General features: G+C 42.0%; 1 protein-coding gene across 4 annotated transcripts in view; it reads left to right on the top strand.

Annotated features, from left to right (window-relative positions):
* The window catches only part of MFN1 (mitofusin 1), a 61,013-nt gene that overhangs the window by 17,655 nt on the left and 19,413 nt on the right, over positions 1-23,945 (top strand). For all 4 annotated transcript variants that reach the window (XM_075938022.2, XM_089780743.1, XM_075938019.2 and 1 more), the window contains exons 5-11: positions 2,058-2,182; positions 5,301-5,409; positions 6,753-6,860; positions 7,496-7,649; positions 7,765-7,832; positions 14,481-14,602; positions 17,530-17,656. In XM_075938022.2, coding sequence (XP_075794137.1) covers positions 2,058-2,182; positions 5,301-5,409; positions 6,753-6,860; positions 7,496-7,649; positions 7,765-7,832; positions 14,481-14,602; positions 17,530-17,656 — 813 coding nt within the window. The remainder of the gene's footprint in view (positions 1-2,057; positions 2,183-5,300; positions 5,410-6,752; positions 6,861-7,495; positions 7,650-7,764; positions 7,833-14,480; positions 14,603-17,529; positions 17,657-23,945) is intronic.

Here is a 23,945-nt window from a genome sequence, read left to right as displayed (position 1 = left end):
TACACGTTGCACCTGAAGGCCAAAGGCCTCGCATTAGCCTCCATCAGGGTACACCTCGCAGCAATATCAGCATTCACATCACCGATAGATGGTGTTTCTGTCTTCGCCCGTCCTACTACTAAGAGATTTCTCAAGGGCCTTACCAACACGGCCCCACCGCATGACCCAGTCCCATTGGTGTGGAGCCTGGATGTAGTCCTTGACGCCCTAATGAGGCCGCCTTTCGAGCCTCTGGCGACTGTCTCCTTGCATTTCCTCGCTTTGAAAACAGTCTTCCTGCTTGCTATAACATCAGCACGCAGAGTGAGCGAGCTTTCTGCCATGATGGCCATGCCACCATATACAATTTCTCGTAAAGATGGAATAGTCTTGAGACTACACCCAAGATTCATACCCAAAATCATCTCCCATTTCCATGTCAACCATGGAAACCAGTGATCCTGCCAACCTTTTTCCCCGAAGCCCCATGCCTCACCACGAGAAGCAGCTCTACACTCCTTGGACACCTGGAGGGCCTTAGCATTCTACATAGATCGCACTAAACCTTTCAGGCATACGGACCACTTTATTCGTCTCCTTGGCACAGAGATTGAAGGGTCAACGCCTATCTTCCCAGAGGATTTCCAATCTCGTAACCTCATGCATACCGCAATCTTACGCAGCGAAAAGCTTACCTCTCCCATCCCAACCACATGCCCACTCCACTAAGGCCATGGCCACATCTACAGCATTCCATAAAGGAGTTATCCCTTAAGGATATCTGCAAGATGGCAACCTGGTCCTCACATGAGACCTTCGCCAAACACTATTCTATTTCTTTAGGCTCCTGCTCAGATGGGGCAGTCGTGACTGTGGCGCTCTCCACAGCGGATAAATAGGGACTCCTTTGCCCTCCTTCCATTCTGGCGACCACTGCTGTGGAGCACCCGCTGGGACATCCCCAAAGAAGAAAGCAAAGTTCCTCACCTCCAGTGTGGTAACTGTCGTTCTTTGAGGTGGTATCCCCGCGGGTGCTCCACTACCTGCCCTCCTCCCCGCTTCGGAGTCCTCTCTCTCTCTCTCTCTCTCTCTCTCTCTCTCTGCTCTTATCTCTTACCTCTTACAGACTCCGAGGCGGTCTCGAGGAACTGGCGGGGGGCCGGACTGTACGAGACAGAAAAGAGTGCAAATGCCGCGAGCCCTCGGCACATGCGCTGTCCGGCCGAACACTGCTCATCACAAGCTTCCATCTGTGGCGCCAGGGCAAGCCCCGCATCCATAGTGGAGCACCCGCGGGGACACCACCTTGAAGAAGGACAGTTACTGCACCGGAGGTGAGTAACTTCGCTTTCGTTTCCCATGCTTCAGTTATTTACCAACTATTGTTTGTCTTTTTTAAATGTCTGTCTTGATTGTCACAAGGTCCATAAATGCCCATTTTAATCCATGACGTGTATTTAAAATAATTACTGTTTGGCTACAGTGAAAGGTAGCCTTCTGACCTCCTAGTATTTGAAGATTTAAATGCAACCCTCCAGCAATATAAGGAATACCACCACTTCAGAGAGAGTCCTGTCTTTTTTTTTCAGTGCAGAAAAATGACTATTCAGACACTAAGGCTATGTCTGGACTGCATTGCTTTTTCAGGATACCAGAAGTATCCCAGAAAAGCAATGCCCTGTCCAAGGAACACGTCCACTTTTTTGAAAAAAATTTCGAAAAAGCGGACGTGCTCTTTCACTTACCCTGTAAACCTCATTCTACGAGGAATAAGGAATGTGTAGAAAAAGCACTTTCTTTTGACATTTGGCGCTACGTAGATGCTCCAAATTTTGAAAGAGTTTCTTTCAAAAGTAAATCAGAAAAAGATATGTAATTTGCAGTGTAGACCTAGCCTAAGCGATGTGAAGGGCCCTGGATGGAAAGAAGGCATTTGAAAAAAGTGATTCATAATAAATTTTAATCTGCAAGTTGAAACCTTGAATTAGTGACCTATTCAAAAAATTCATGTCTGTAACTTTGTTTTAAGGCTCTTACATTGCAGATATAAGTGTCTTTCTTTTTCTGATGCTTCACAGACTGTTAATCAACTTGCCCACGCACTTCATATGGATAAAGACTTGGAAGCTGGCTGCCTTGTCCATGTCTTTTGGCCCAAAGCAAAGTGTGCTCTCCTGAGAGATGACTTGGTATTGGTGGACAGGTATAAGAGTTATTTTATTTTATTACCTGACCCACGCTCATTGTGTTACTAAAACCTAATTTAAATGTATTGTTAATTAAATGTTGTGGGTTTTAGACATGTCATAAATAAGTTAACAATTTTAAGTGTTTTATAATTTGTTCCTTGATGTAGACACTTCAGTCTGTCCTCATAAAAACACTGTAGGTATTTTGGCCAAGTCACAGTTGGAACAAGTGTTCCATCATTGTGCTCAGACGGGCTCTTACCAGTTGGCTGAGTTAAGTTTAGACTTTAAAAACAGACTAATGTGGTAATGAACTTAAGGTCATTCTATCAACTGTACCTCCTTCCCTGTTCTTCTGGAGCCTGATCATTCTGTGAATTCCTTATGTTACAATGTAAAATGTAGACAATCTGGGCTTTTGATGGAAAACATTTTTGATAAGGTGATGATGGCCTTCTAGAAATATCTAGTACAGAGGCTTTTAGAAGTCCCAGCTTATGGTTATGGAACTGTTAAACTCATATTATGTAGTTTATTTGCAGAATAAAATAATTCTTGACTGCATTGCTCTGATTTTCTACAAACATGTTGAATATGTAAAGATTCCTCTGCATATAAGCTGCATGGCTTTTTTTTCAGCTCTTAAGTAATATATAGAAACTACCCTGTGGTTTTGGTCTTATGAATCTTTTTGTAAAAGAGGCACCTTATTGCTCAGTAGCTGACAACTTGTCTCTACTTGAAATGCTACAGCAACATAGCTGCTGTGGCAGAAGGTTCTCGCATTGGTGTAGGTAATCCACTTTCTTCGAGTTGGTGGATAGGTCAATGGAAAAATTATTTTATTAACCTAACCTAACAGTGTCTACACTGGAGATTAGGTAATCTTAACTATATTGCTTAGATGTGGATTTTTCACACTCCGTTCCCTTGTGATGTAGAGATGGGTTGACCTAACTTTTTAGTACAGGCCAGGCTTGAGTGTATTCACAGTACACATTGCTCACTACCATGTTAAAAAGTCTACTACTACTTATAGTGCCTCTGATCTTGTATCCTTGAAATCAGTGGGAGCATTATTTTCTTCCTCGAATGTCGGATCTGTCTACCTGTAAGCAATACAAAGCCAACCCTGATGTCAAGAGTGGCTTCTGTTTTTCTTGCACATCCAAGGAACGGAATTGCAATTAAGTTGCAATTCACTAATGCCTCTGTAACCCCACTGAACACACTGGGAATACACAGTGGTCTTTGAGGATACAATCTGAAGACATTAGGGTTGCACAGTGGTAATTTAAGTTATGGGTAGCCTATCAAAATCCATGTTGCTAGTGAGAAAGTAAGAACTTAGGTTGTTTTTCAGATTCCTGTTTGTATTTGCAAAGCTTCTATTTGTATGAGGAGGGGGAAGCAAATTGTAACTAGAAATAATTATTGGCAGAAAACAAGTAAGACTTCACAATGTTTTTTCCAGTTATTTTGTACCATAGAACTGTACATTATGTATTCTTCCTTTTTAAGATAAGGCTAGAAATTGACTCTCACTTAACTTGTGTTTAATGGCCTGGGAATTTTTTAGTTTCGTTTGCCTTCTGGAGGAGAAGGAATACTTGTACACAAGACACTGTGACATTTGCAAGCTACAAAGAGATTCCACACTTGGAAGTGAAGCTGGTTGAAAAGGTGGGAAGATATTTGGCATAAAACAGGTCCCCTTTTTCATTGAAATCTGAAGTATTAAGATTTTTATTGTTGAAACTTTAGAAGTTTTCACCAGCTCCATAACTTTTTGAAAAATGTGATATATTTTTATACAGAGAAGATTTTTTTTAAAAAAATTAGTTATCAATTTTAAAGGAATTTTAAAAAATAATTAAATATGGGAGATTTTTACCAGCTTTACTTGCAAGCCATGCTGGCGGAGTTTGTAGACTGCTCAATACTGAATCCTACACATACATACAATTCCTCATCCCTCCCTGGATCATTTGTATCAGGTCAAGTTAAAGCCTCTGCAGAGCCCCTTTCTGTGTGCAAAAGCTGCTTCTAATAATTAAATAATGAAGGTCCTACTTGAATCGCAGGATGATTGTCTAAAAATTTCAGTTGAATTGCAGACAAGCCATGGAAAATCAGGTAAAAGTAATATTGGACCTTATTTGTGGTGGTCAAGTCCATTATTACTATTCTGCAGTTTTCCACAAGGCTTGGAGCAGGGACTTCCATTATAAAAACTGTAGTGGAAGTCTAATATTGCGGGATCTGCAGTATCACAGGTTAAGTGCTTATAAATAATTACTTTACAGTAAATGAGAAACTTTCCATTTCTCTTGGCCAGTATCGTTAGTAATTCTGATAAACCAAAAAGCAATGCTCAGAAAATGTTCAGAAAATAAGATTGACCTACTTTTTAATTTTCCTCCATCAAATACAATGTTTTACTTAGTTTTACACTTACAAGATAAATACAGCCCTACCATTGAGATAATACCTCTGTAATTTCAAGCAGATGGGCTTAATTTTGACTGGAATGTGGTAGTAAAAATTAAATTTACAATGGCTGCTTTCAATCTTAACTGCAGAGAGAGACTATCTTCCAAATGTATCTCCATAATCATGGCAGAGTACAATTTCTTAGGAACTAGAAATGCTAGTGACAGGATGTTTTATGTTCTGCAATTTATATAGATGACTTTTTAAAATTTGTAACTGAGGTTAATACTAATTAAAAAAAAAGCTTTTTGACAACTCTGTTCACAAGACTGTATCAATATTCTCTAATCAGAGTACTTCAGCTTGCTCTTTGAGGGTTCATAAGGATGAAAGAATAATTGTTGCTTCTAGCACATTCAGCACTTAGCTTTACTGCTGAGACTGCCAACAGTATTTCATTCGTGCTGGTGGTTTTTATGATGTGGACGTCTTTCCCTTATAAACTGAGTAGACACAACCAACTGGTTTTACATAAGCTGCCAGATGATAGTTGCTTTCTGTCATGACCATCTTGTGCTGCATTTCATCAGTGCTTTACATCCCACTATCAAGCCCCAGAGCTATCCAGTCCTACTCTTCATTTTTAGAAACGGAACAATTTTATTTTTCTTGATGTTCATAAATGTCTTTCTCCAACAGCCCTGGCACAGATGTCACTACAGAACTAGACACCTGGATTGACAAATTCTGTTTAGATGCCGATGTCTTTGTTTTGGTTGCTAATTCAGAATCAACTCTCATGAATACGGTAGGACATTCTCATAGTTAAAATTGTTAGGCCTTTGCTTAAATGCATAAGAATATCCAGTAAGATCATTTCCTGCAGTCCATTGATATGTGGGAGCTTCTGCTTTCCTCCTAGAATTTGTATGGTGAATTTTCCATGATTACTGGGAAGGAGGGGTCAAGGTACAGTGTGGTATAATCGTTAAAGCAGCAGAATCCTGTTCTCAGCTTTATTACTAAATTTGCTTTAGGCAAAGTCATTACTGCTTCCATTTCTCCAATCTATCCAATGGCAGTAATACTTTCCCAGCTTTATAGGAGATTCAAGATCTTCTGATGAAAAGACTAGCAATAAGAGTATTTATCCAAGAAACAGACTGCATTAAAGTACTTTCTACATAGAACTGAAAGATATACAAGGTGGTAATATTTAAGGACAGAAGGGATAACAATCGGTGGAGTAAATCGGTACCTCTGTACAGCTCTTCTGTATATTTCTTGTGCCAGACAGGGGGTACACTTCCCTCTTAATACATGTCATCGGTTTATCCTGTCTTACTTTCTTAGCACTGTTCTTCAGAAATATTTAGGGATGTTAATAGATAACCTTAATGGGTGATACTTACCTGGTTATGGTTAACCAGTTCCTCGGGAGCATTCTTCCTGGGCTTCCTGCCCCATTCCCGGGGAGGAGCTTTCGCTGCTGGGGAGGCTTCGCTTTTGGGCTCTGCAGTATAAAGCTAAACATGGGTAACCGTGTAAACACTTAGATTTGCAGCAATTACATGGTTATCCTCATTACATGATTTTTTTTAACATCCCTAGTAGCAGGGGATTGCAAGATGTTTGCAGGCACGTGCACATATTATTCAGTTTCCCATGGAAAATTCAGTAGCTATTTAGGAGTCTCTACTCCCTTTTTCAGTGGTTCAGGTCTTTCCCACTGAACAGAATACTGCTTACTTGAATTTTAATTTAAAATTATTTTACTGGAGAGTATAGTTTGAAATGAATGGTTATTCTGGATGTAGCATCCAAATACTGCTGGATGTTCAAGAATAAAAGTACAGTTCAAATAAGGGAGACATTGCTTTTCTTAAATTATAAAGTATTTTTACCTTATGTCTGTTTTTTTGAATTAGTGCCACTCTTTATAGCCTGTGAAACTCTTGGTTTAGAGTTTATTTAAACAAAATATAATTCATGATCTTTGGATTAATATAAAATGGTAAATTTAAAAAAATGGAAAACATAAGTATTTTTTTTACAACTGTTATTTTCTTAGTTTAGCTTACACATTGTTAATCCAGAATCTGTTATCTTCAAAGGATGGCATTATTCTTTTTTTTTCTTTTCAATTCTTAGGAAAAACACTTTTTTCACAAAGTAAATGAACGACTTTCCAAGCCAAACATTTTCATCCTGAATAATCGCTGGGATGCCTCTGCATCTGAGCCTGAATATATGGAAGATGTGAGTTGCTCTTTCATCTTTGGTAATAACAAATGTCAGATAACCATAGCAGAAACAATGGCTTGTTTAAACTGGAGGAGGAAATATTGCCAAGCATGTAAATGTGTGCTTGTGTGTCTAGATACTGTGGTAACGAACACATTATAATGTGTAAAATAAATTGGAGAATGGAGTGTGTTCAGAGTTGTAAAAAAAACAAGACAATATGGAGAATGTGATCAAGAATGCTAAAGCATTTTACACTGAATTAATGTTTTAATTTGGTAATTACATTTGAAGCAGGTAGCGATTGAAGGTTTTTTTGCTTTGTTTTTTAAACCTTCATTTTCAAGTGTAACTTACATGCAGTATATCCTACTGTTTGGGATACAAAAGCAATTATTTCAGTACCTCTGAGTGCATCAGCTTTTGACTGAGTACTCAAATTCTTGCTGGCAAGTGGGGAAATTCAAAATGCTCAATTAGGAACAACTGCTGCCTCTCTAAATAGCTTCTTATATTTGAGGGCTCTTCAAAGCTTTGGGGTCAGTGGGATTTATTTATTGCTCTAAGGTTTTTGATTTCTTTTTCTCAGAAATGTTTATTTTTAGTTTGACTGGCTTTTTACATTGCTTTTCTGTCCATCTCATTTACAGGTGCGCAGGCAGCACATGGAGCGTTGTCTGACCTTCCTTGTTGACGAGCTCAAAGTCGTTGATCCCTCAGAAGCACAGAACCGCATTTTTTTTGTTTCGGCCAAGGAAGTTCTTAGTGCTAGAAAGCAGAAGGCCCAAGGGATGCCAGAGAGTGGTATCTATTGAACTCTGCTTTCCTGCATGTGTATATTAAATGTCTGAGTTTAGTTCAGGAGTTTAAAATACAGTAACTTACTGTAAACTTTTATCATCTACCTTAATCTTTGCAGGTGGTGCACTTGCTGAAGGATTTCAGACACGATTTCAGGAATTTCAGACTTTTGAGCAGATATTTGAGGTAAATATCATGGACTTTTTAAACGATGTTTTCAGAGCTTTGTGGTGCTAAAATGATTTTGCTCCTTTCTTGGCTTCGTTTCATTGCCTATCATAAACTATTATTCTATGTGCAGATTTATGTGCTACCTTGGGATGATCCCAGTCATCTTTGCTCTTTAGTAGTATGTACTTGCTTGAAAAGGTACCATTTTTTGTCACTCTTCCTCAATCTGCTCTTTTTGGTTTTATACAAGAAGTTAACACCAGTACAAACAGTAATGTGTAAAGACACCAATAGGTGTTACTCATCAATTATGGTACCAAAATATTACCTGGGAAAACATGCAAACAGTAGTTAAGCTTCCAATATTTTAGAGCCCACTATTCCCTATTTTCTGATTTTTGTCTTCAAGCTTAACATTCCAGATTTAGTCTCTTGTGACTGCAGACCTTTTTCCATTTAAAGTAGGGTGGTGTATGGAAAGGAAGTTGTTCTGAATCTAGTGACTGACCTCTATGAAGTTTTGAGCTCTTGGTTGTACATAGTTATTGTAAGACTTCTTGCTGTTTGTATCAGAAATAATTTAGTGACTGCAGCATTGGACACTTAATCACATCCTTAAAGCTGGGCACTGGAATTGCAACACCTACCTACAACGCAACACTGAAACAATTAGCAGTAGCAATATTTTTTGTGTACTTGCTGCTCCCACAGGGAAAAAAAACATCCATTCACCTCTATCCATATCTAAGGTTGATGCTTTCTTCAGAAGCAGGTTTCCAGATTAGATGGACCATTTGCTGGTTCCAATATGACAATAGCTATCTAGTCTACTGAACTCCAGTAGTTTTCTTTGCTTTTGAAAAAAGCATGCTGGAAAAAATAAATTCCATCTTAGGCCCGCATTATTTAAGCATTATAGTGTAATCTTTTACATCCATTGCTCAAACCTCTTCTACGTGAGCGAAGGGATCGAGTAACTCCTAGCAGTAGTAGATTATCATCCGCTCTGTGGACCAGAATCTAGATGGGAATGTTACAGTTTGCCATTGTGTTTCATAGATATTTTTTGATAAATAATGAAATGAGAATCTTGTGTTCCATTCCAGGCTTTTAAAATTACATTCTTTAGTGACAACAGGCTTTTCTGTATCATCCCTTCTGTCTTTTCCACATGGCTTTTCCTTGTTTCCGTCCTATTCTCCTCATGTTGTCACCCCAGTCTCCACACCTCAAGTCTTTTCATCCAGTCTCCTTGCCCAATCAGTTCTAGTCTCCTGTTCTGAATTCTCAATCCCAGTCACTCATTAGCTCCCAGGCATTCCTCCTTATGCCCCCATTCCCATGGTTTGTCATCTGCTTACATCTCTTCCCCTGTCTTCCAGGCATTCTGCCCACATATCCTGTCCCCATTGATTCTCAGGCTCTTTGTTCCAGTTTCTTTACTCAGCCAGTTCAGTTCTTCCATCTCCCAGGCTCCTTGTCTCACTCGACTCCCTAACCCCAGATCCAGCTTTTATCTGTTGTTCATTCTGATGAAGCTGCTTTCTTCTCCTAGACCAGACCCTCTGACAGGAGATCCTGACTGGTTTGGCTGGGAAGCTGTCAAGTGCTGGCACATCAACTGCCCCTCCCCCACTGCTGTCCTTGTCCTGCACTCTGCCTTGGAGTTGCTTCCTGGGAGCCTGCTGCTTGTTATGTAGGGTGGCAGAGATTGAAGAGGTTGATTCTGAGATCTCAGGGTGTTTCCCTCCCCCACAGAGTGAGCAGGATGGGGCCTTGGGAAAGAAGAGGAGGTGGGGCAAGGGTATTTTGGTTTGATGTAGATCTTGGATTGACTTAAATTCAAAAATATGTTTAAAAAGGATGGAGACAACTGGTTCGGGGGCTGTATTTAGCCCTACTATAGGATCTGATGGCTTCTTTGAATGTTCATAATTGTTTGTCCTCCTTTGTCTGTAACTCCGTCACCCTAATATTGTGTCCTTATTCTATAGGTAGCTTTATTTATTCTCTCAAGATTACTAGCATAAATGTAAGTGCCTATGTTTTCAATTTCAGCTGATTTTTACTGAAAATCCTAGGTTTTACAAAGTGTTTTTCTCCTGATTTTTCACCTTAATTTTTATCATTAAATACATACAAATTAATTTGTTTTATTAGGAAAAATAATATATTGTGAGAGACGAATTATGGTAATACTTTAGTTTGTTTCTGTGCAAAGCTACCTTTTGAAGTAAGGATATGTATTAGTCTAGAAGATAGTCACACATGCAAGCTCTGAAGTGTGCATACATCTAAACCAACTGATGAATTTCATGTCCTCAAGGTACACATTTCTAGCTGTTGGCAAATAACAGTTCAAAGATCGGACACTAACATGGAGAAAAAAAAACAAAAATATGTATCAGAATAAGTTTCAGAACTCAAGAAATATTCAAAATTTTTAAAACCAGGAGAAAGTGATGAAACTGAGGATATATGCTGAAAATAATGTGGCCCAATTATTACATGTAAATATAGGCTAATAGTTCTTAATGTACAACAGTAAACTGGTGATTCAAATGGAAAAATTATGCAGAGGGATGAGAGAGATATTGTTAAACTCAGGTGGCATTGTGTTTCAAGTTCTGTTTTAGTTCTGCAGTAAACCACATTGAATTCCATTTATCAAAGCACTAATCTATTAAACATTTTTTCTCCCCCTGTCCTTCAGTCCAACCAAAATAAACCATGATACTTGCCCAGAAAAATTAATAGTTTTTTTTCCCACCACTTTTCACCTTTTTGGGTTGTACTAATGAACATCAATAAATACATGGAAAAAAATTAAATAAAAACAGAAAATGAATGGCCCTGCCAATCCGTTACCAGAGCAATCCTGTGGTTAAACCTCAGTATTTCTACCCTAAATACCCAAATGGGCATCCACTGACAACTTGCAGTTTTCTGTTAGCATTTTGTTAAGAATTTCAGCAGAAGTGTTTATTGCAAAAATTCTATTGTATGTCATCTTGTGATTAGGGACTCGGTTGGTCAACTTACCAATTCTAAAAATTAATAAGCTAAATGTTTAAGCTAATGTTTTACAGGTTTGGGTCTGTAGGCTTCTTGCACTACTGTCTTATTACAGTACCTGTATTTTAGCCTTATGCTACAAAGCTGTCTTTAAAACTGTATTTTAAGTGTAAGGTTGCACACTGTCTCAGATATATGTGCGCACACAAGAGATTTGTCATTTTTGTGTGTGTGTGTATATATAAGTGGAAAAACTAGTTGATATGGTCTTTAATCCATGTAGCCTTCAATGGTTTTTTTGGGGGGTGGGGCAGGGGTAGGATTGGGAATTGTGTGTTTTCTCTCGAAGAATGTGGAAAAGTTTTTCTTCCTGGGATTTTTATAATGGGTTACTTGGGAATTGTATTTTTGACATGACAGAGCATCAGCACTCACTGAGCTGTTTGAAAAAACACTCAGTGGGAAATGCGCTTCTAGGTCACTGTTTCCCATGCTGCTTCATGAAGTAGGTAGGGCAGAGGGAGTTTATAATGCAAACACTGTCACATCCTTAATGAATGCCTTTATTGCAGAGTGCCTCTCTGATGCTATGTATGTCAAATGTATTGAGCTGTTTAAGGCAAAATAACCAAGGAAAATTTGAAGTGCAGTTCAGAATTATATTAGTGAAATATTGCAGCTTTTATCTTACTTTTGATAACTGCATTTGTTCATAAACTTTAAAAGCAAACTTATTCCTCTTTCTTGTCTTTCCAGCCATATAATTAATACTTGTGTTTTTCCTAGTGCTTTAACTGTGGATTTTCTGATTGTGTAGTGAACGACTATAATCCCTTTATCAACTACCTACTAATATTAGAAAGATTCTTGTCTTTCCTACATGTCTGTCTAGCTCTAACAATGTGCTGATAACTATGAAACACTGGCTTTTCGTTGCTGATTTCTAGATCTGCTTCATCGAGGAACAAAACCTTTTACCCATTCTGATTTCTTTTCATTTGGTGTTCTGTTTACATCTTGTCACAAACTATTATTAAGGGGTAGGTAAAGGCAACATTTTCAAAGTCGTACATGGCAATTAAACATCCAACTACTATTGAAAGTCAATAGGAATGAAGCACTTAACTGCATTTGTACCTTTTAAAAATGTCCTCTATTAGCTATTTCCAATAAAAGGAAACTATATGTTTTAACTATAATTATAATATTTCTCAGTAGGATACTGATAGTGTTTGCTCAGTCTGAAAATTAAAACCAGTTAATTAAGTGGCGGGTTTGCACGTATGAAATGGCTTAATTTCAAAGTATTACTTAGTTATGGCCATAAATATAGTTAGCCAAAACTCGTTTATCTGTATCTTCTTTTAGTTTCAGTAAAATCTATTTTGAATAGAGCCAAATGTAGAGTCAAATATCTATGAGCAAGGCTGTAGGCCTTATGTGTAGAATGGTGGGGATTACCGTATTTTCCGGCGTATAGGGCGACTGGGTGTATAAGACGACCCCCTATCTTTTTAATTAAAAGATAGGGTTTCATCTTATACCCCAGCGCCCCTCCGCCTCCTTTGCTCCCGGTGTCCCTGGTCTGCTGGAGATGGTCCCCAGCAGACCAGAGGCACCGGGAGCAAAGCCGCCAGGAGCGCCTGGGCTGCCCCCCCCCCCTCCCGCCGGAGCCCCTCCGCGGCTTTGAAAGCCTCGGGGGAAGCCGGCGGCGGGGCATCCCAGGCGCGCATGGGCTGCCCCCCCGCCGGAGCCCCTCCGCGGCTTTGAAAGCCTCGGGGGAAGCCGGCGGGGGGGCATCCCAGGCGCGCATGGGCTGCCCCCCCGCCGGCTTCCCCCGAGGCTTTCAAAGCCGCGGAGGGGCTCCGGCGGGGGGGCAGCCCATGCGCGCCTGGGATGCCCCCCCCGCCGGCTTCCCCCGAGGCTTTCAAAGCCGCGGAGGGGCTCCGGCGGCGGGGCAGCCCATGCGCGCCTGGGATGCCCCGCCGCCGGCTTCCCCCGAGGCTTTCAAAGCCGCGGAGGGGCTCCGGCGGCGGGGCATCCGGCGTACAAGACGACCCCCGATTTTTGGGGGATGTTTTTTAACATCAGAGGTCGTCTTGTACGCCGGAATATACGGTATGTCCTGTGAGAAACAGTGACTTTGAAAAGGGGAGGTCATAATGGATAATAAGCTGAACATGAGTGCACTGGTGTTTGGGAGACACACAAAGAGGGTAATAACAAATAAGAGCAGGGACTAAGGATGTTAAGGACTGGTCAACTATCCGATAAGCAGTCAGTCGACTTGCTGATTCACCTCTTCTGCCCCCCCCCCCCCTTGCTGCCTCTCAGATAGAGGCAGCAAAGGAGGGGGGGGAGGGACTACTTCAAAGTGGCGGTGCCGCACAGCTGTGTCTGGGATCAGCTGTGTGGCGCTGCCCCTTTGAAACACCGAGGCTACTCAACTAGTAAAATAGTCAATAGTTAAACATCTTTAGCAGGGACATTAAGTCTGTGTTTGGCACTAGAGTGACCACCATTGGAATACAGTGTCCAGTTCTGGGGTCGACAATTCAAGAATGTTGCTGAATTGGAGAGGGTTCATATAAGAGATACAAGAATGATTAAGGACTGGAAAACATGCCTTCTAGTTAGGACCTCCAGTCTATTAATCTGTGTAGTATAACACAGAGATTGCTATGGAGCGACTTGTTGCAGTTTATAAGAAACTACTTAGAGAACAAAAAATTGAAGTATAATATGAAGTGGCTGAAAGTTGAAGCTAGATTGGATTCAAACTGAAAATCAAGATACAATTGTTTAGTATGGAGGGTGGTTAACCATTGGGACACTTGCTCATGATTGTGGTGGATTCTCCATCACTGCCAGTTTTTAAATCAAGATCAAGTTTTTTTCTAAAATTCACACAAGTTCAGACAGAAATTTAATACCAGAAACTTAAGTGTCCTGAGTAGAGCAGGAGATTAAATTACATAACCACAGTGGTCCTTTCTGGCCTACCATTTCAGTACCATTAGATTTAACACATGACTGTTCTGCAGGATGGGAAAATATTTTAAAGAACCCTTGCCAGCTGTTGCATTTTCAAGTTATTACTTGTTTTGGAATGCCCCCGTGCTTGGCCAAATTGTGTATTTGTCTGTTAGGCATGCCCTTATCAATGTAAGCTTGCAATTGTGCAAAATCTTGTTGGGGTAAAAACAGTTAAACCCTGAAACTTTCAAAAAAAAGTTAATCTGACAATTAAAACCACTACAAACTTTAATGCTGTAAAAATCAGTGCTAAACATTCAGAACTGCTAAAAGATAGTGTGAAAATTTTTTGACATGATTATACCATTGAGGAAAATAACAGATTCATCTTCATAGTTGTACATCAGATTTTGTTTTTATGGTATTTCTTTTATGCTATTAATTTACAAAAACAATTCACATTACTGTGGATAGATATGAAGATACAGTCTTGCTGCTATAGAGCCATTTGAATTTTCAGTTCTGTCTCTTTGATTTTTGTACACTTGCTCTTTTCTTTATTTTCCTTTGGGTTTAAGTTTGATAATAGCAGCAAGTGCTTTCTGACATTGAAATTCCTGAAAGTGTTGGTATGGAATTACAGTAATGTGTTGTGGCTTGGGCCCCTCGCAGGAGTGTATCTCGCAGTCAGCCGTGAAAACCAAGTTTGAACAGCACACTATCAGAGCTAAACAGATAATAGATACTGTGAAAAACATAATGGACGCCATAAATGTGGCAGCAGCAGAAAAAAGGTAGGAGTCTTTTTTGTTTTTGATATATCCAGATTATATATATAGAGAGAATCATTTCAATTGCATTAATTTCCCTGTACTAATCCAGACTTCTAAAGTTCACTTGTCCCTATTGACAAGAGGTGGATCAGTTTTAATACTGCTCACTCGCACCATTTCCTCATTCATTTGCTTTCTGTGTGGAGAAACAAAACAGAGCTTTGGGGTGTGGCCAAGAATCACCACATTCATGTTGTCACTTTATTAACAGATTCTGAAGGTAGCTAGTTGATCCCATGGGCTTGTTTTGAGTCTCCATTTTAGAACCGTAAGAAGTCTTTCTTGTTGTAACCACCATTTTAGAAGTAATATGAGGCCCATCTTGTGTATAATGTACTGCAGAGGTCGGCAGCCTTTCAGAAGTGGCGGACTGAGATTTAACTTATTCACAGATCTGTGTGCCTGGGAAAGAGGGGTGAGGGGAGGCAAAGGCAGGCTGGGCACGGTGACCTTATTTTGTGAACCAGCTGCAGCTAGGGAGAACGGTTTAATTTAAATTAAGAAACAGAATAAACATTTTAACTCATATTTAAAATGAAATTTGATAAACTAAGTGAAACCTTTTGTGATGGACATATTTTAAAGTTTTCTTTAGTTATGGCAGGGTTAGGGAACCTTTTTTGGGTCGGGGTTGCTGACTCACAGAAAAATCAGTTGGGGCCCACCCAAGTCAGAAGCAAAAAAACTCCTCCAAAAACCCGCAGCGTTCGTTGATGTTGCCCCAGCTGAGACACCTCACTCCTCTGGTGCCCCAGCCTCATGGAGTTAGGGGAAGGGAAGCAGGGAGACTGAGGTTCAGGGTTTCCCATAGACCAGATTTAGTTTTCTGGGGTTCTGGAGTTAGTGGATTGTATCGACTGCCTTAGGCTATGGGGTAGGCACAAAAATGAGGGGTACAGTGTGCAAGACAGGGCTGCCAGCAGATAGGATAGGATGGGGTGCAGGATCTGGGAGGGAGGTGGGGTGCAGAAGGGGGAGAAGTTGCAAGGTCTGGGGGGGGCATAGAGTGCAGAAGCAGGCTGTGGGTGTCTGGCCAGGTGGAGGGAGCAGGAGCAAGGGAGGGTGCAGTTTGTGGCCAGGAGAGAGGGTGCTGGAGCAACGTGGATGAAGGAGCAGGGTGGGGTGTCTGGCCAAGAGAGAGGGTGCAGGAATAAGGGAGGATATTGGAGGGTTGCTGGGTCTTCAGGGGAGGGAGGGAGGAGATTGTGGGGGTCTGGGCATGAGGGGGAGACCTTATCTGGCTTCATGCCCCCTTGCAGCAATGGCTGCAACCACACTCTCTTGCCCACCCCGGAGGGAGGCCCCACTGCCAGGGTCCATGTGGTCCAGGCCTGGCCCTAGAGGCCCTGCTGCCACTGTGGCCTGGGGCCAGCCCTGGAGGCCCCACTGCTGTGACCCACATAGTGCAGGGGTTAGCCCTGGAAGCCGGCGATGCTGCTGCTGCTGTCACCAGACCACACGGCTGTGGCAGCAGCACCTCTGGGGTGCCAGCCCCAGACCGCATGACCACAATAGTGGTGCCTCAGTCCTGGATGAGGCACTGCTGAGGAGTCTCACCCCCCAGCGCTGCCTCTTCTCACTGCAGCCTAACTTGCTGCAGGGAGGAGGGAGTGCTCTCCAGCAGCTGTGCAGGGGAGGAGGGATGGGGATGTACTCCCTCCTGTGTGCTGCTGAAAATCGGCTTTAGTGCCGTAAGTGGCGCACGTGCCATAGATTGTTGACCCCCGATGTACTGTAAAGGGAAGAGTGAATGATCAGGAGAGTGTGTAGGAAAGTGAGGACAACCAGGCAGCTTGCATATAATTAAAATATCACTTTATATGGGTGGAGCTCATGTGAGCAACATGGTCTGTTACCTTTGCCCAGGTAAATTTCATTTCTCTTGGTTTATTTAATACTTTTGCAGTTGTAATGATTTTTTTTTCTTTGTGACAAGTCTCAATACTCTTTGTACTTTGAGTAACAATCTCTAACTGTCCTTGATGCCTGGTCTTTTCTTACCTTCGGTTCGCATGCTGTTATTTATTAACCTCTTCAGTTTACTTCCTTTCTATCTGTTGTCCTCCATAATGTACCCTCCAGTGGCCTACACAATCCCCTACCAAATCTCATACCCTTCCTAAATGTACCAGCTTCTGTTAGTTGTGTATTTATATCCCTAATCTGCTACATTTTGTTAGCTCTTAGTTTAATTCTAAGTATGCCATTCTTGAAGTCCTCTTGAATCTGTTGCTTTGTTCTCTAAATCTGTCCATCAAAACCTATCCTCTGCCCCTCTGGATCATTTGAATCTGCATGTAGTATAGCCACTGGCTGTTCATCTTGTGAAATTTCTGCCTTTAAACCATCCTCATGTGAGCTATGGCCCCATCACTTCTTGAGAGAGTATTGTGTGATGAGGTTTTGGTATTTTTATTTTTCATGGTCTTCAAGATGAGAGAGTTTAATTGTTAAGCAGCAATCAAATGGTGCTAGTGAGCAGTAATAGGCAGTCTGGTCAGAGGAATTATCTCTACAAATTAGTGGAGACAAGTCTTTAGGGAGCAAGTTTCACAATCAAGATTTCTTTCCTACCTCCTTTCTTTTTCTTTAGTAATTGTTCATACCACATTTGGTACCCCAATTCCAAACATGCTCTTGGTAACAGAAATTGTGTATCAAAAGCTAATTTTAATTAGTTACATAAAGAAATAGCTGTAATCTTACTTGCATTGTCCTATTTGTCAGAATGCTTATATCAGTTGATAGCTTTGTCGGCCTAACATGACTTCTGGATTCTTCTGACAGTAATAAACCCTCTTTTATTAATTGTTCATTCTGGATTTATTATACTTCTTTGTATTCTAGGAGAACTACTACTGATGGTGATTTTTTTTCTGCTACTTTAGAGTTAATTCCATGGAAAAGCGAGAAGACCAGAAAGATAGGTTGGAATTTATTCGAAACCAGCTGAACATTTTAACAGAGGATATTAAGAAAAAAATCAAACAGGTTACCGAGGAAGTAGAGAACAAGGTGGGTTGTATATGAAGAGCAAATGTCTTAGATCCAGATAAGGAATTTGCATATTTTCCATTTTTAAATTCACAGTTTGGTGGCTGACCCTGGTTTTCTTTGAGTAGTGTCCCTTTGGGTGCTCCTGTTCAGATGTATGTGCATCCCATGCAGACATCCTTATATGTTCTTATGCGTCACCCTGAGACTATATAGGGCTGAACAGGTGAACTGCCCTCAGTTCCTTGGCCTAGGAGAGCCACTTAGCTTGTCCTTCTTCACTGTGCCTCATCCAATTAAAATTGTTTTCTTAGTCTAATTTAGTGAATTTATTAGTGAAAGGGGTGCCTCTTTCCCCCTCTTCTCTCTGGGGAGGCTTTCCTTCCCTTGGGAGGGTATACCTATCTCACTAGGTTTCAAATTTTGCTTTACTTGCTAGGAGGCCATCCCAGTTAGCAATGGCCATTCCAAGTGTGTTTGGTGCCTAGGAGAGTCTCACAATTTCTGTGGAATATAACTTCTGTTCAACTCTTAGATTCAGAGCAAGAAAGAATTAGGAGATGAAGCTCTTTGTCTTGCTTTTGAACCATATTTGGAAAACCCCTTGTACTTTTGTCTCTGGGCAGATCTAGTGCCCATTTGACTTCGACTCAACACCCCATAGAAAGGGAGGGCTCCAGAGACCTCCAGAGGAGGTTTGCTCCTTAAAAGATTTTGGTCTCCCACCAGGTCAGTAGTCTCTCTGCCTGATACCGTGGACCTCTCTGCCTGATACCGTGGACCTCTCTGCCTGTTCCCATAGAGGCTAGTTTCCTTCAGTACTGCCAGGGCTGGGAAGACCCTAGACTGTCCTGTGAGCATTCACTGTTCTGAGTGAGCCTGGAATAGTGTTCCTCCAGAAACAACTTCACCACTAGCACACACACATCCCTCAAGAAATCTTCTAATACCATGTAAATCAAAACATCCACCCCTGTTGGCCTTGTCAACAGGGCAATATAAGTCCTTTGTACCATCCACTTTTAGAGACCATCATGTTGGTTCTGACACTCTCTATTCAGTATATGAAATACTTATCTGTGACAAAGAATCAGAATTTCTGCTAATCAAGGACGCTGATTTTCTCTTGATACCAAAACTTGCTTAGTCTCTGCATGCTCATCTATAAGTGATATCACCAGCATTTTCAGCTGTGACTCTTCCACCAGCTTTCAGTACTGAGCTCTCCTAACCTATCTTTATAGGAACTTTTTTCTATGATAGTCTCAGAGATGAGGATACCCAGGGAAAACATTACAAGTGGCGTGGACAAATTTAAATAGCACTGCCCCACTTGTATGGATAATCTAAATGGTTATAATGAGATCCTGGGCTGTTGACTGATGGCAGTTTTCTAAGTCTGGGCTTGGAGCCTAGCTGTCTTCTTTGGGTAGTGTCCCTATGGACCCTATGTCAGATCATCCCTGGTGCCACAGATCGGAGTTTTCACGAGCAGTGGTCAGCTGGACCGTGCATGCATGGCATGCGCCTCACACCATTTGCGCCTTTTGATCTCTTGCGTGTCCGGCTCCTGCCAGATCCTGCTTCACCACCCCAGGTTTCAGATGGAGCAAGACCTCTCTCCTCAACGACTCTAGTCAGAGAAGGAATTTTGCTTTACATAGGTCAGTCAGTTTTTCGTTATTAGTCATCATATAACTAATTACTTAGTTATATAAAAACTTTGTTACTTTGTTATATTAAAAAAAACCCCAAAAAACAGGTTTTTCCGTGTAAATTGTTCTTTTAAAAAATAATACATAAATCAACAGAAAAGAAAAAGGCAAAAGAGAACACAAAAGTCAGTCTGATTATCCACTATCAAGGCAGTGGCGACTGGCTCCTTAATCATGCGGGTTCACCTGGGTTTAAAAAGTGCCACATGCCAAGAGCCCATGCCTGTCTCCAACAGCCATGCAGACTGTATTAAATCTCTGGGTTAATCTCACGTGCCTCAAAAATGCACACACTGTGCAAAATTTACAGCGAGAGCACAGCACGATAGAGAAAATCAGGCTCAGGATGTTCTTATTTGATAAAGCCCTGCCAGCCCTCAGATTCAAACTCACCGAGGACAGAGAAACGGAGAGCTTCTCCTCCTATAGCTGCTCCCATTCATAAAAGAGCTTCACCAGCCTGTTCTCTACCACCAGTCTCCACAAGTAGAATAATTACTGGGGAGAAGTCGGGAACATCTGGCACCGCGAAACCGCGGTTTAAAATGGCCTCAGAGCTGAAAATTCGGCACAGAACATCTGCAGCACTGGTAGCTACGGCACCGGCAAGATGCATGGCACTGCCAACCTTGGCACCCTGAGCTGTGGCACTGTTTTCATCAATAACATTAGGACTGGGTATAACAATCCAGTCCGCACCAGACCAATCGGTCCAGACATCGGCTCTACACACCACACTCTACAAACACTGGCACCGAGTATGCATCAACCATGCCAGAAATACACCACCTTATCACTTCCTCCATCCTCAAGGAGTTCTTTTAGATCATTCCACTCTCCAACTCTTTCTCCTCATGCTTACCGTTTTGTACACAGATTGAGTGCCAGTTCACCAAGATACCACTCTCCCAACAGATGAGAATACCGACACTATAGCCATTCACACCGCTACAGTTATCTCTCATTGGTCATCACGCTATTACCATCTTAGAAGTGGGTGCCATCCATCCTGCTGCCAGGAACACCCACACGAGGATACCCACCCTCTCCTGCACCGCATGGTCCAGAGCCTATAACATCTTCTTCGAAACCCCAACCAGTACATCAGTATTCTGAACCCGGGGAGGGACAGATTTCTGAGATGGAGGAACAACAGCCAGATGTCTCGCCAACAGATCAGTCGTCCTCATCTCCGGATGAGGCAATTATCCCTGGTGACAAATCACTACTGGATGACCTCAAACAACTTCAGGATCTTTTTAAGAGGGTGGCTGCCAGCTAAGAAATACGGCTCTGAGGTCCTAGAGAAACACCATTGTCATCTTAAAAATCTTCAGCCCTGTCAGTGCACAAAAATAGCCCTCCCAGTAGATGAGGCTATTATGGAGGCTGCTGATGAGATATGGCAGACTCTGGCATCAATAATGCCAACTAACAATTGGGCGGATAAAAAGTATTTTTACCACTCAAAGGCACAGAATTTCTCTTCTCCCACCCGCAACCAAATTCTTTAGTGGTGGGTGCAGTTCAGCAGAGGTCAAAGCTTCTGCAATATAAGAATAATTCAGCGGATAAGGAGAGTAAACACCTGGACATCTTCGGGTGTAAGATGTACTCGTCATCAACCCTGCTCCTTAGAATAGCTAATTATGCAGCGTTACACTCCAACCATAATTTCGATAATTATACTAAACTTACTTCTCTCATTGAGCACTTACCAGATTCGAAAAGACTGATACTGAAAGCAGTTGTACAAGAGGGATATGCTTCATCAAGAACCTCTCTCCAGATAGCCCTGGAAATAGTTGACCCAGCAGCCCGGGCCATGGCAACTTCCATGGTCATGAGAAGAGCTTCCTGGCTTCAGGCTGCCGCAGTTCCTCGTGAACTGCAGACGAAAGTGGAAGACCTCCTGTTCAATTAAAAAAAAATTATTGTTAGGGAAGACAGACAAGGTCTTACATTCCAGTAAGGATTCAAGAACCACCCTTTGTACCTAGGGTATGTACACCCCACTGTATCAATGTAGATGATACATACCATGTCAACGCTACCTAGGCTTTTCATATTCCAGATATCAGCAAAGGGGATTTGATCAATCCAGATCAAGGCAGTAACCACAGAAGCAATGATCTCAACCAAACAAACAACCGTAACCCCAGCCAGCACATGAACAAACAACAGGTTTGACTTCCAGATGGAGGGCTTGCAAGACCTTCCCTTATTCGGTCACCATGCTCAGTCTACTCCAATCTTCCATCATCCACTGAGACCATCATAAGATGCTGCCATCACATAAGGGCTGCCATCACATCAGATTGCTGGGTCCTAGAGATTGTCTCGTCAGGCTACACCATACCCTTCCTAACACTATTCACCATCCCTGTCCCTTTTCAGGGATCCTTCTCACAAGGATATACTCAAAACGGAAATCCTCTGTCTCTTAGACATCGGAGCAGTAGCGAAGGTGTCAGAAGAGTTCAAGGGCAGGGGTTTCTATTCCCACTACTTTCTCACAACAAAAAAGACAGTGGATAGAGACCTAGCCTACAGCTTCACAAATTGAATCGATACCTACGGAAGCAACACTTCAAGATGATGACCCTAGCATCCATCATTCCAGCATTGGAACAAGGAGATTGGTTCATGACCCACAACCTGCAGGACACCTACTTTCATATTACCATACATCTGGCACACAGACGGTTTCTATGTTTTTTTGTGGTTGGATTGGAGCATTATCAGTACCGCATCCTGCCCTTCAGCCTGTCATCGGCGTCCAGAGTGTTTTCCAAGACACTCGCTGTCGCAGCAGCATACCTACGTCGCCAGTGAATTATGATTTTTTCCTTATCTGGGCAACTGCCTAATAAAAGGGCCATCAGAGACTGACGCTCTATACATGATATCCATAACCAGACACCCGTTCTATTTTTTTAAGCCTCATTCTCAACGAACAGAAGTCAATGCTTCTACCTGCAAAAACCTTAGAGTTCCTTGGAGCCCATCTAGATTCAACCACAGCAAAGGTGTACCTATCAGTGCAATGATTCTGAGCAATCCAAGACCTCGTTTTTACCCTCACAAACAGCCTCAGTGTGTCAGTACTTACCTGTCTTCAGCTCAGGGGACATATGGCAACTACAACTTACATGGTTGCTCCTGCGAGGCTTTACTTCCGCTGTCTTTAACTTTGGCTTGCCTCCATTTACTCTCACAGGAAACAGGACGTACGGAGACAAGTGTCCCTACCTACCGATGTCATAACGTCTCTGAAGTGGTGAACCGAGCCAAACAATTTACTGGCAGGCATCCCATTCCACCGGGACCAACGTACCACACTGATTACTACCGATGCCTCCCTCATGGCATATGGGGAGCTTGTATGGGAGACATATCTGTACAAGGTCTATGGATGACCGAGAAATCTACATTGCACATCAACATATTGGAACTCGGCAGTGGCAAATGCATGCAAACGTTTTCTGCCGCACATCCGAGGAACCCTAGTGAGGATCCTTAACGACAATATCTCCACAATGTATTATATAAATCGACAGGAGCGTTCTCGCTCCCTGTGGGCTGAGGCAATTCGACTATGGAACTGGTGCATCCGCAGTGTGATTACTGTGACAGCTTCCTATTTACCAGGAGTCAACAATGTGTTCGCGGACTCACTCACCAGACATTTTGCACCAGACCACAAATGGGAGCTCCACTGACACATCCTCCAGCCATTTTTCGATCACTGGGATCGTCCACACATAGACCTCTTCGCCTCATATGAGAATACAAAATGCCAGCAGTATTGTTCCAGGGCTAGAATAGGTCACGGATCTCTAGGGGATGCCTTTCTCCTCCACTGGGGGAAGGGGCCCTCTTATGCTTTTCCTCTTACACCAATCATTCCCAGAGTTGCGCTGTCTCTGTTGATCTTCGAGAACAGTTATTCTTGTAGCCCCATTCTGGGCACAACAAATGTGATTTCCCTACCTTTATCAGCTGTCTCCGCAATCACCTTATTACCGTCCCATGTATCCCCATCTCCGAACCCAGAAACGGGACTCTAATTCATCCTCAACCCCATACTTTACAGTTGACAGCCTGGCTTATAATTGGTTCCAAGAAGATGAATTCTAATGTTTGGATAAAGTAAGAAATGTTTTATTGCATACTAGGAAGCAATCTACTGTATCCACTTACCTACAAAAGTGGTACAGATTCTTATCTTGGTGCACTGCCAAGAAACTGGACCCAGGTACTACACCTTTGCACACCATCTTGGACTACATCCTACAATTAAAAGAAACAGGGTTTGCTCTAGCATGTTTGACTGTACATCTAGCAGGGATCACCGCATTCCATAGCTCAGTGGATGGTTCTTTAGTATTTGCACATCTTACCACAAGGAAGTTCCTCAGAGGTCTCCAACTTGTATCCTCCATGAAGGTTGCCACTAGCTGCGTGGAACTTGGAGCTAGTTTTAGACACTCTAACCTGTGCTCCCTTCAAACCAGTAGCAACTGCTCCTTTCTCAATGATGATGCTTAAAGTTACATTCCTGCTAACCATCACCTCGGCCCACAGAGTTGGGG

The sequence above is a fragment of the Pelodiscus sinensis genome, chromosome 10 (genome assembly GCF_052426305.1).
Source record: "Pelodiscus sinensis isolate ZL-2025 chromosome 10, ASM5242630v1, whole genome shotgun sequence".
In the NCBI taxonomy this organism is placed as follows: Eukaryota; Metazoa; Chordata; order Testudines; family Trionychidae; genus Pelodiscus; species Pelodiscus sinensis.
Note: the sequence above shows the minus strand (reverse complement) of the source record. Positions and strands in the feature narration are given on the sequence as shown.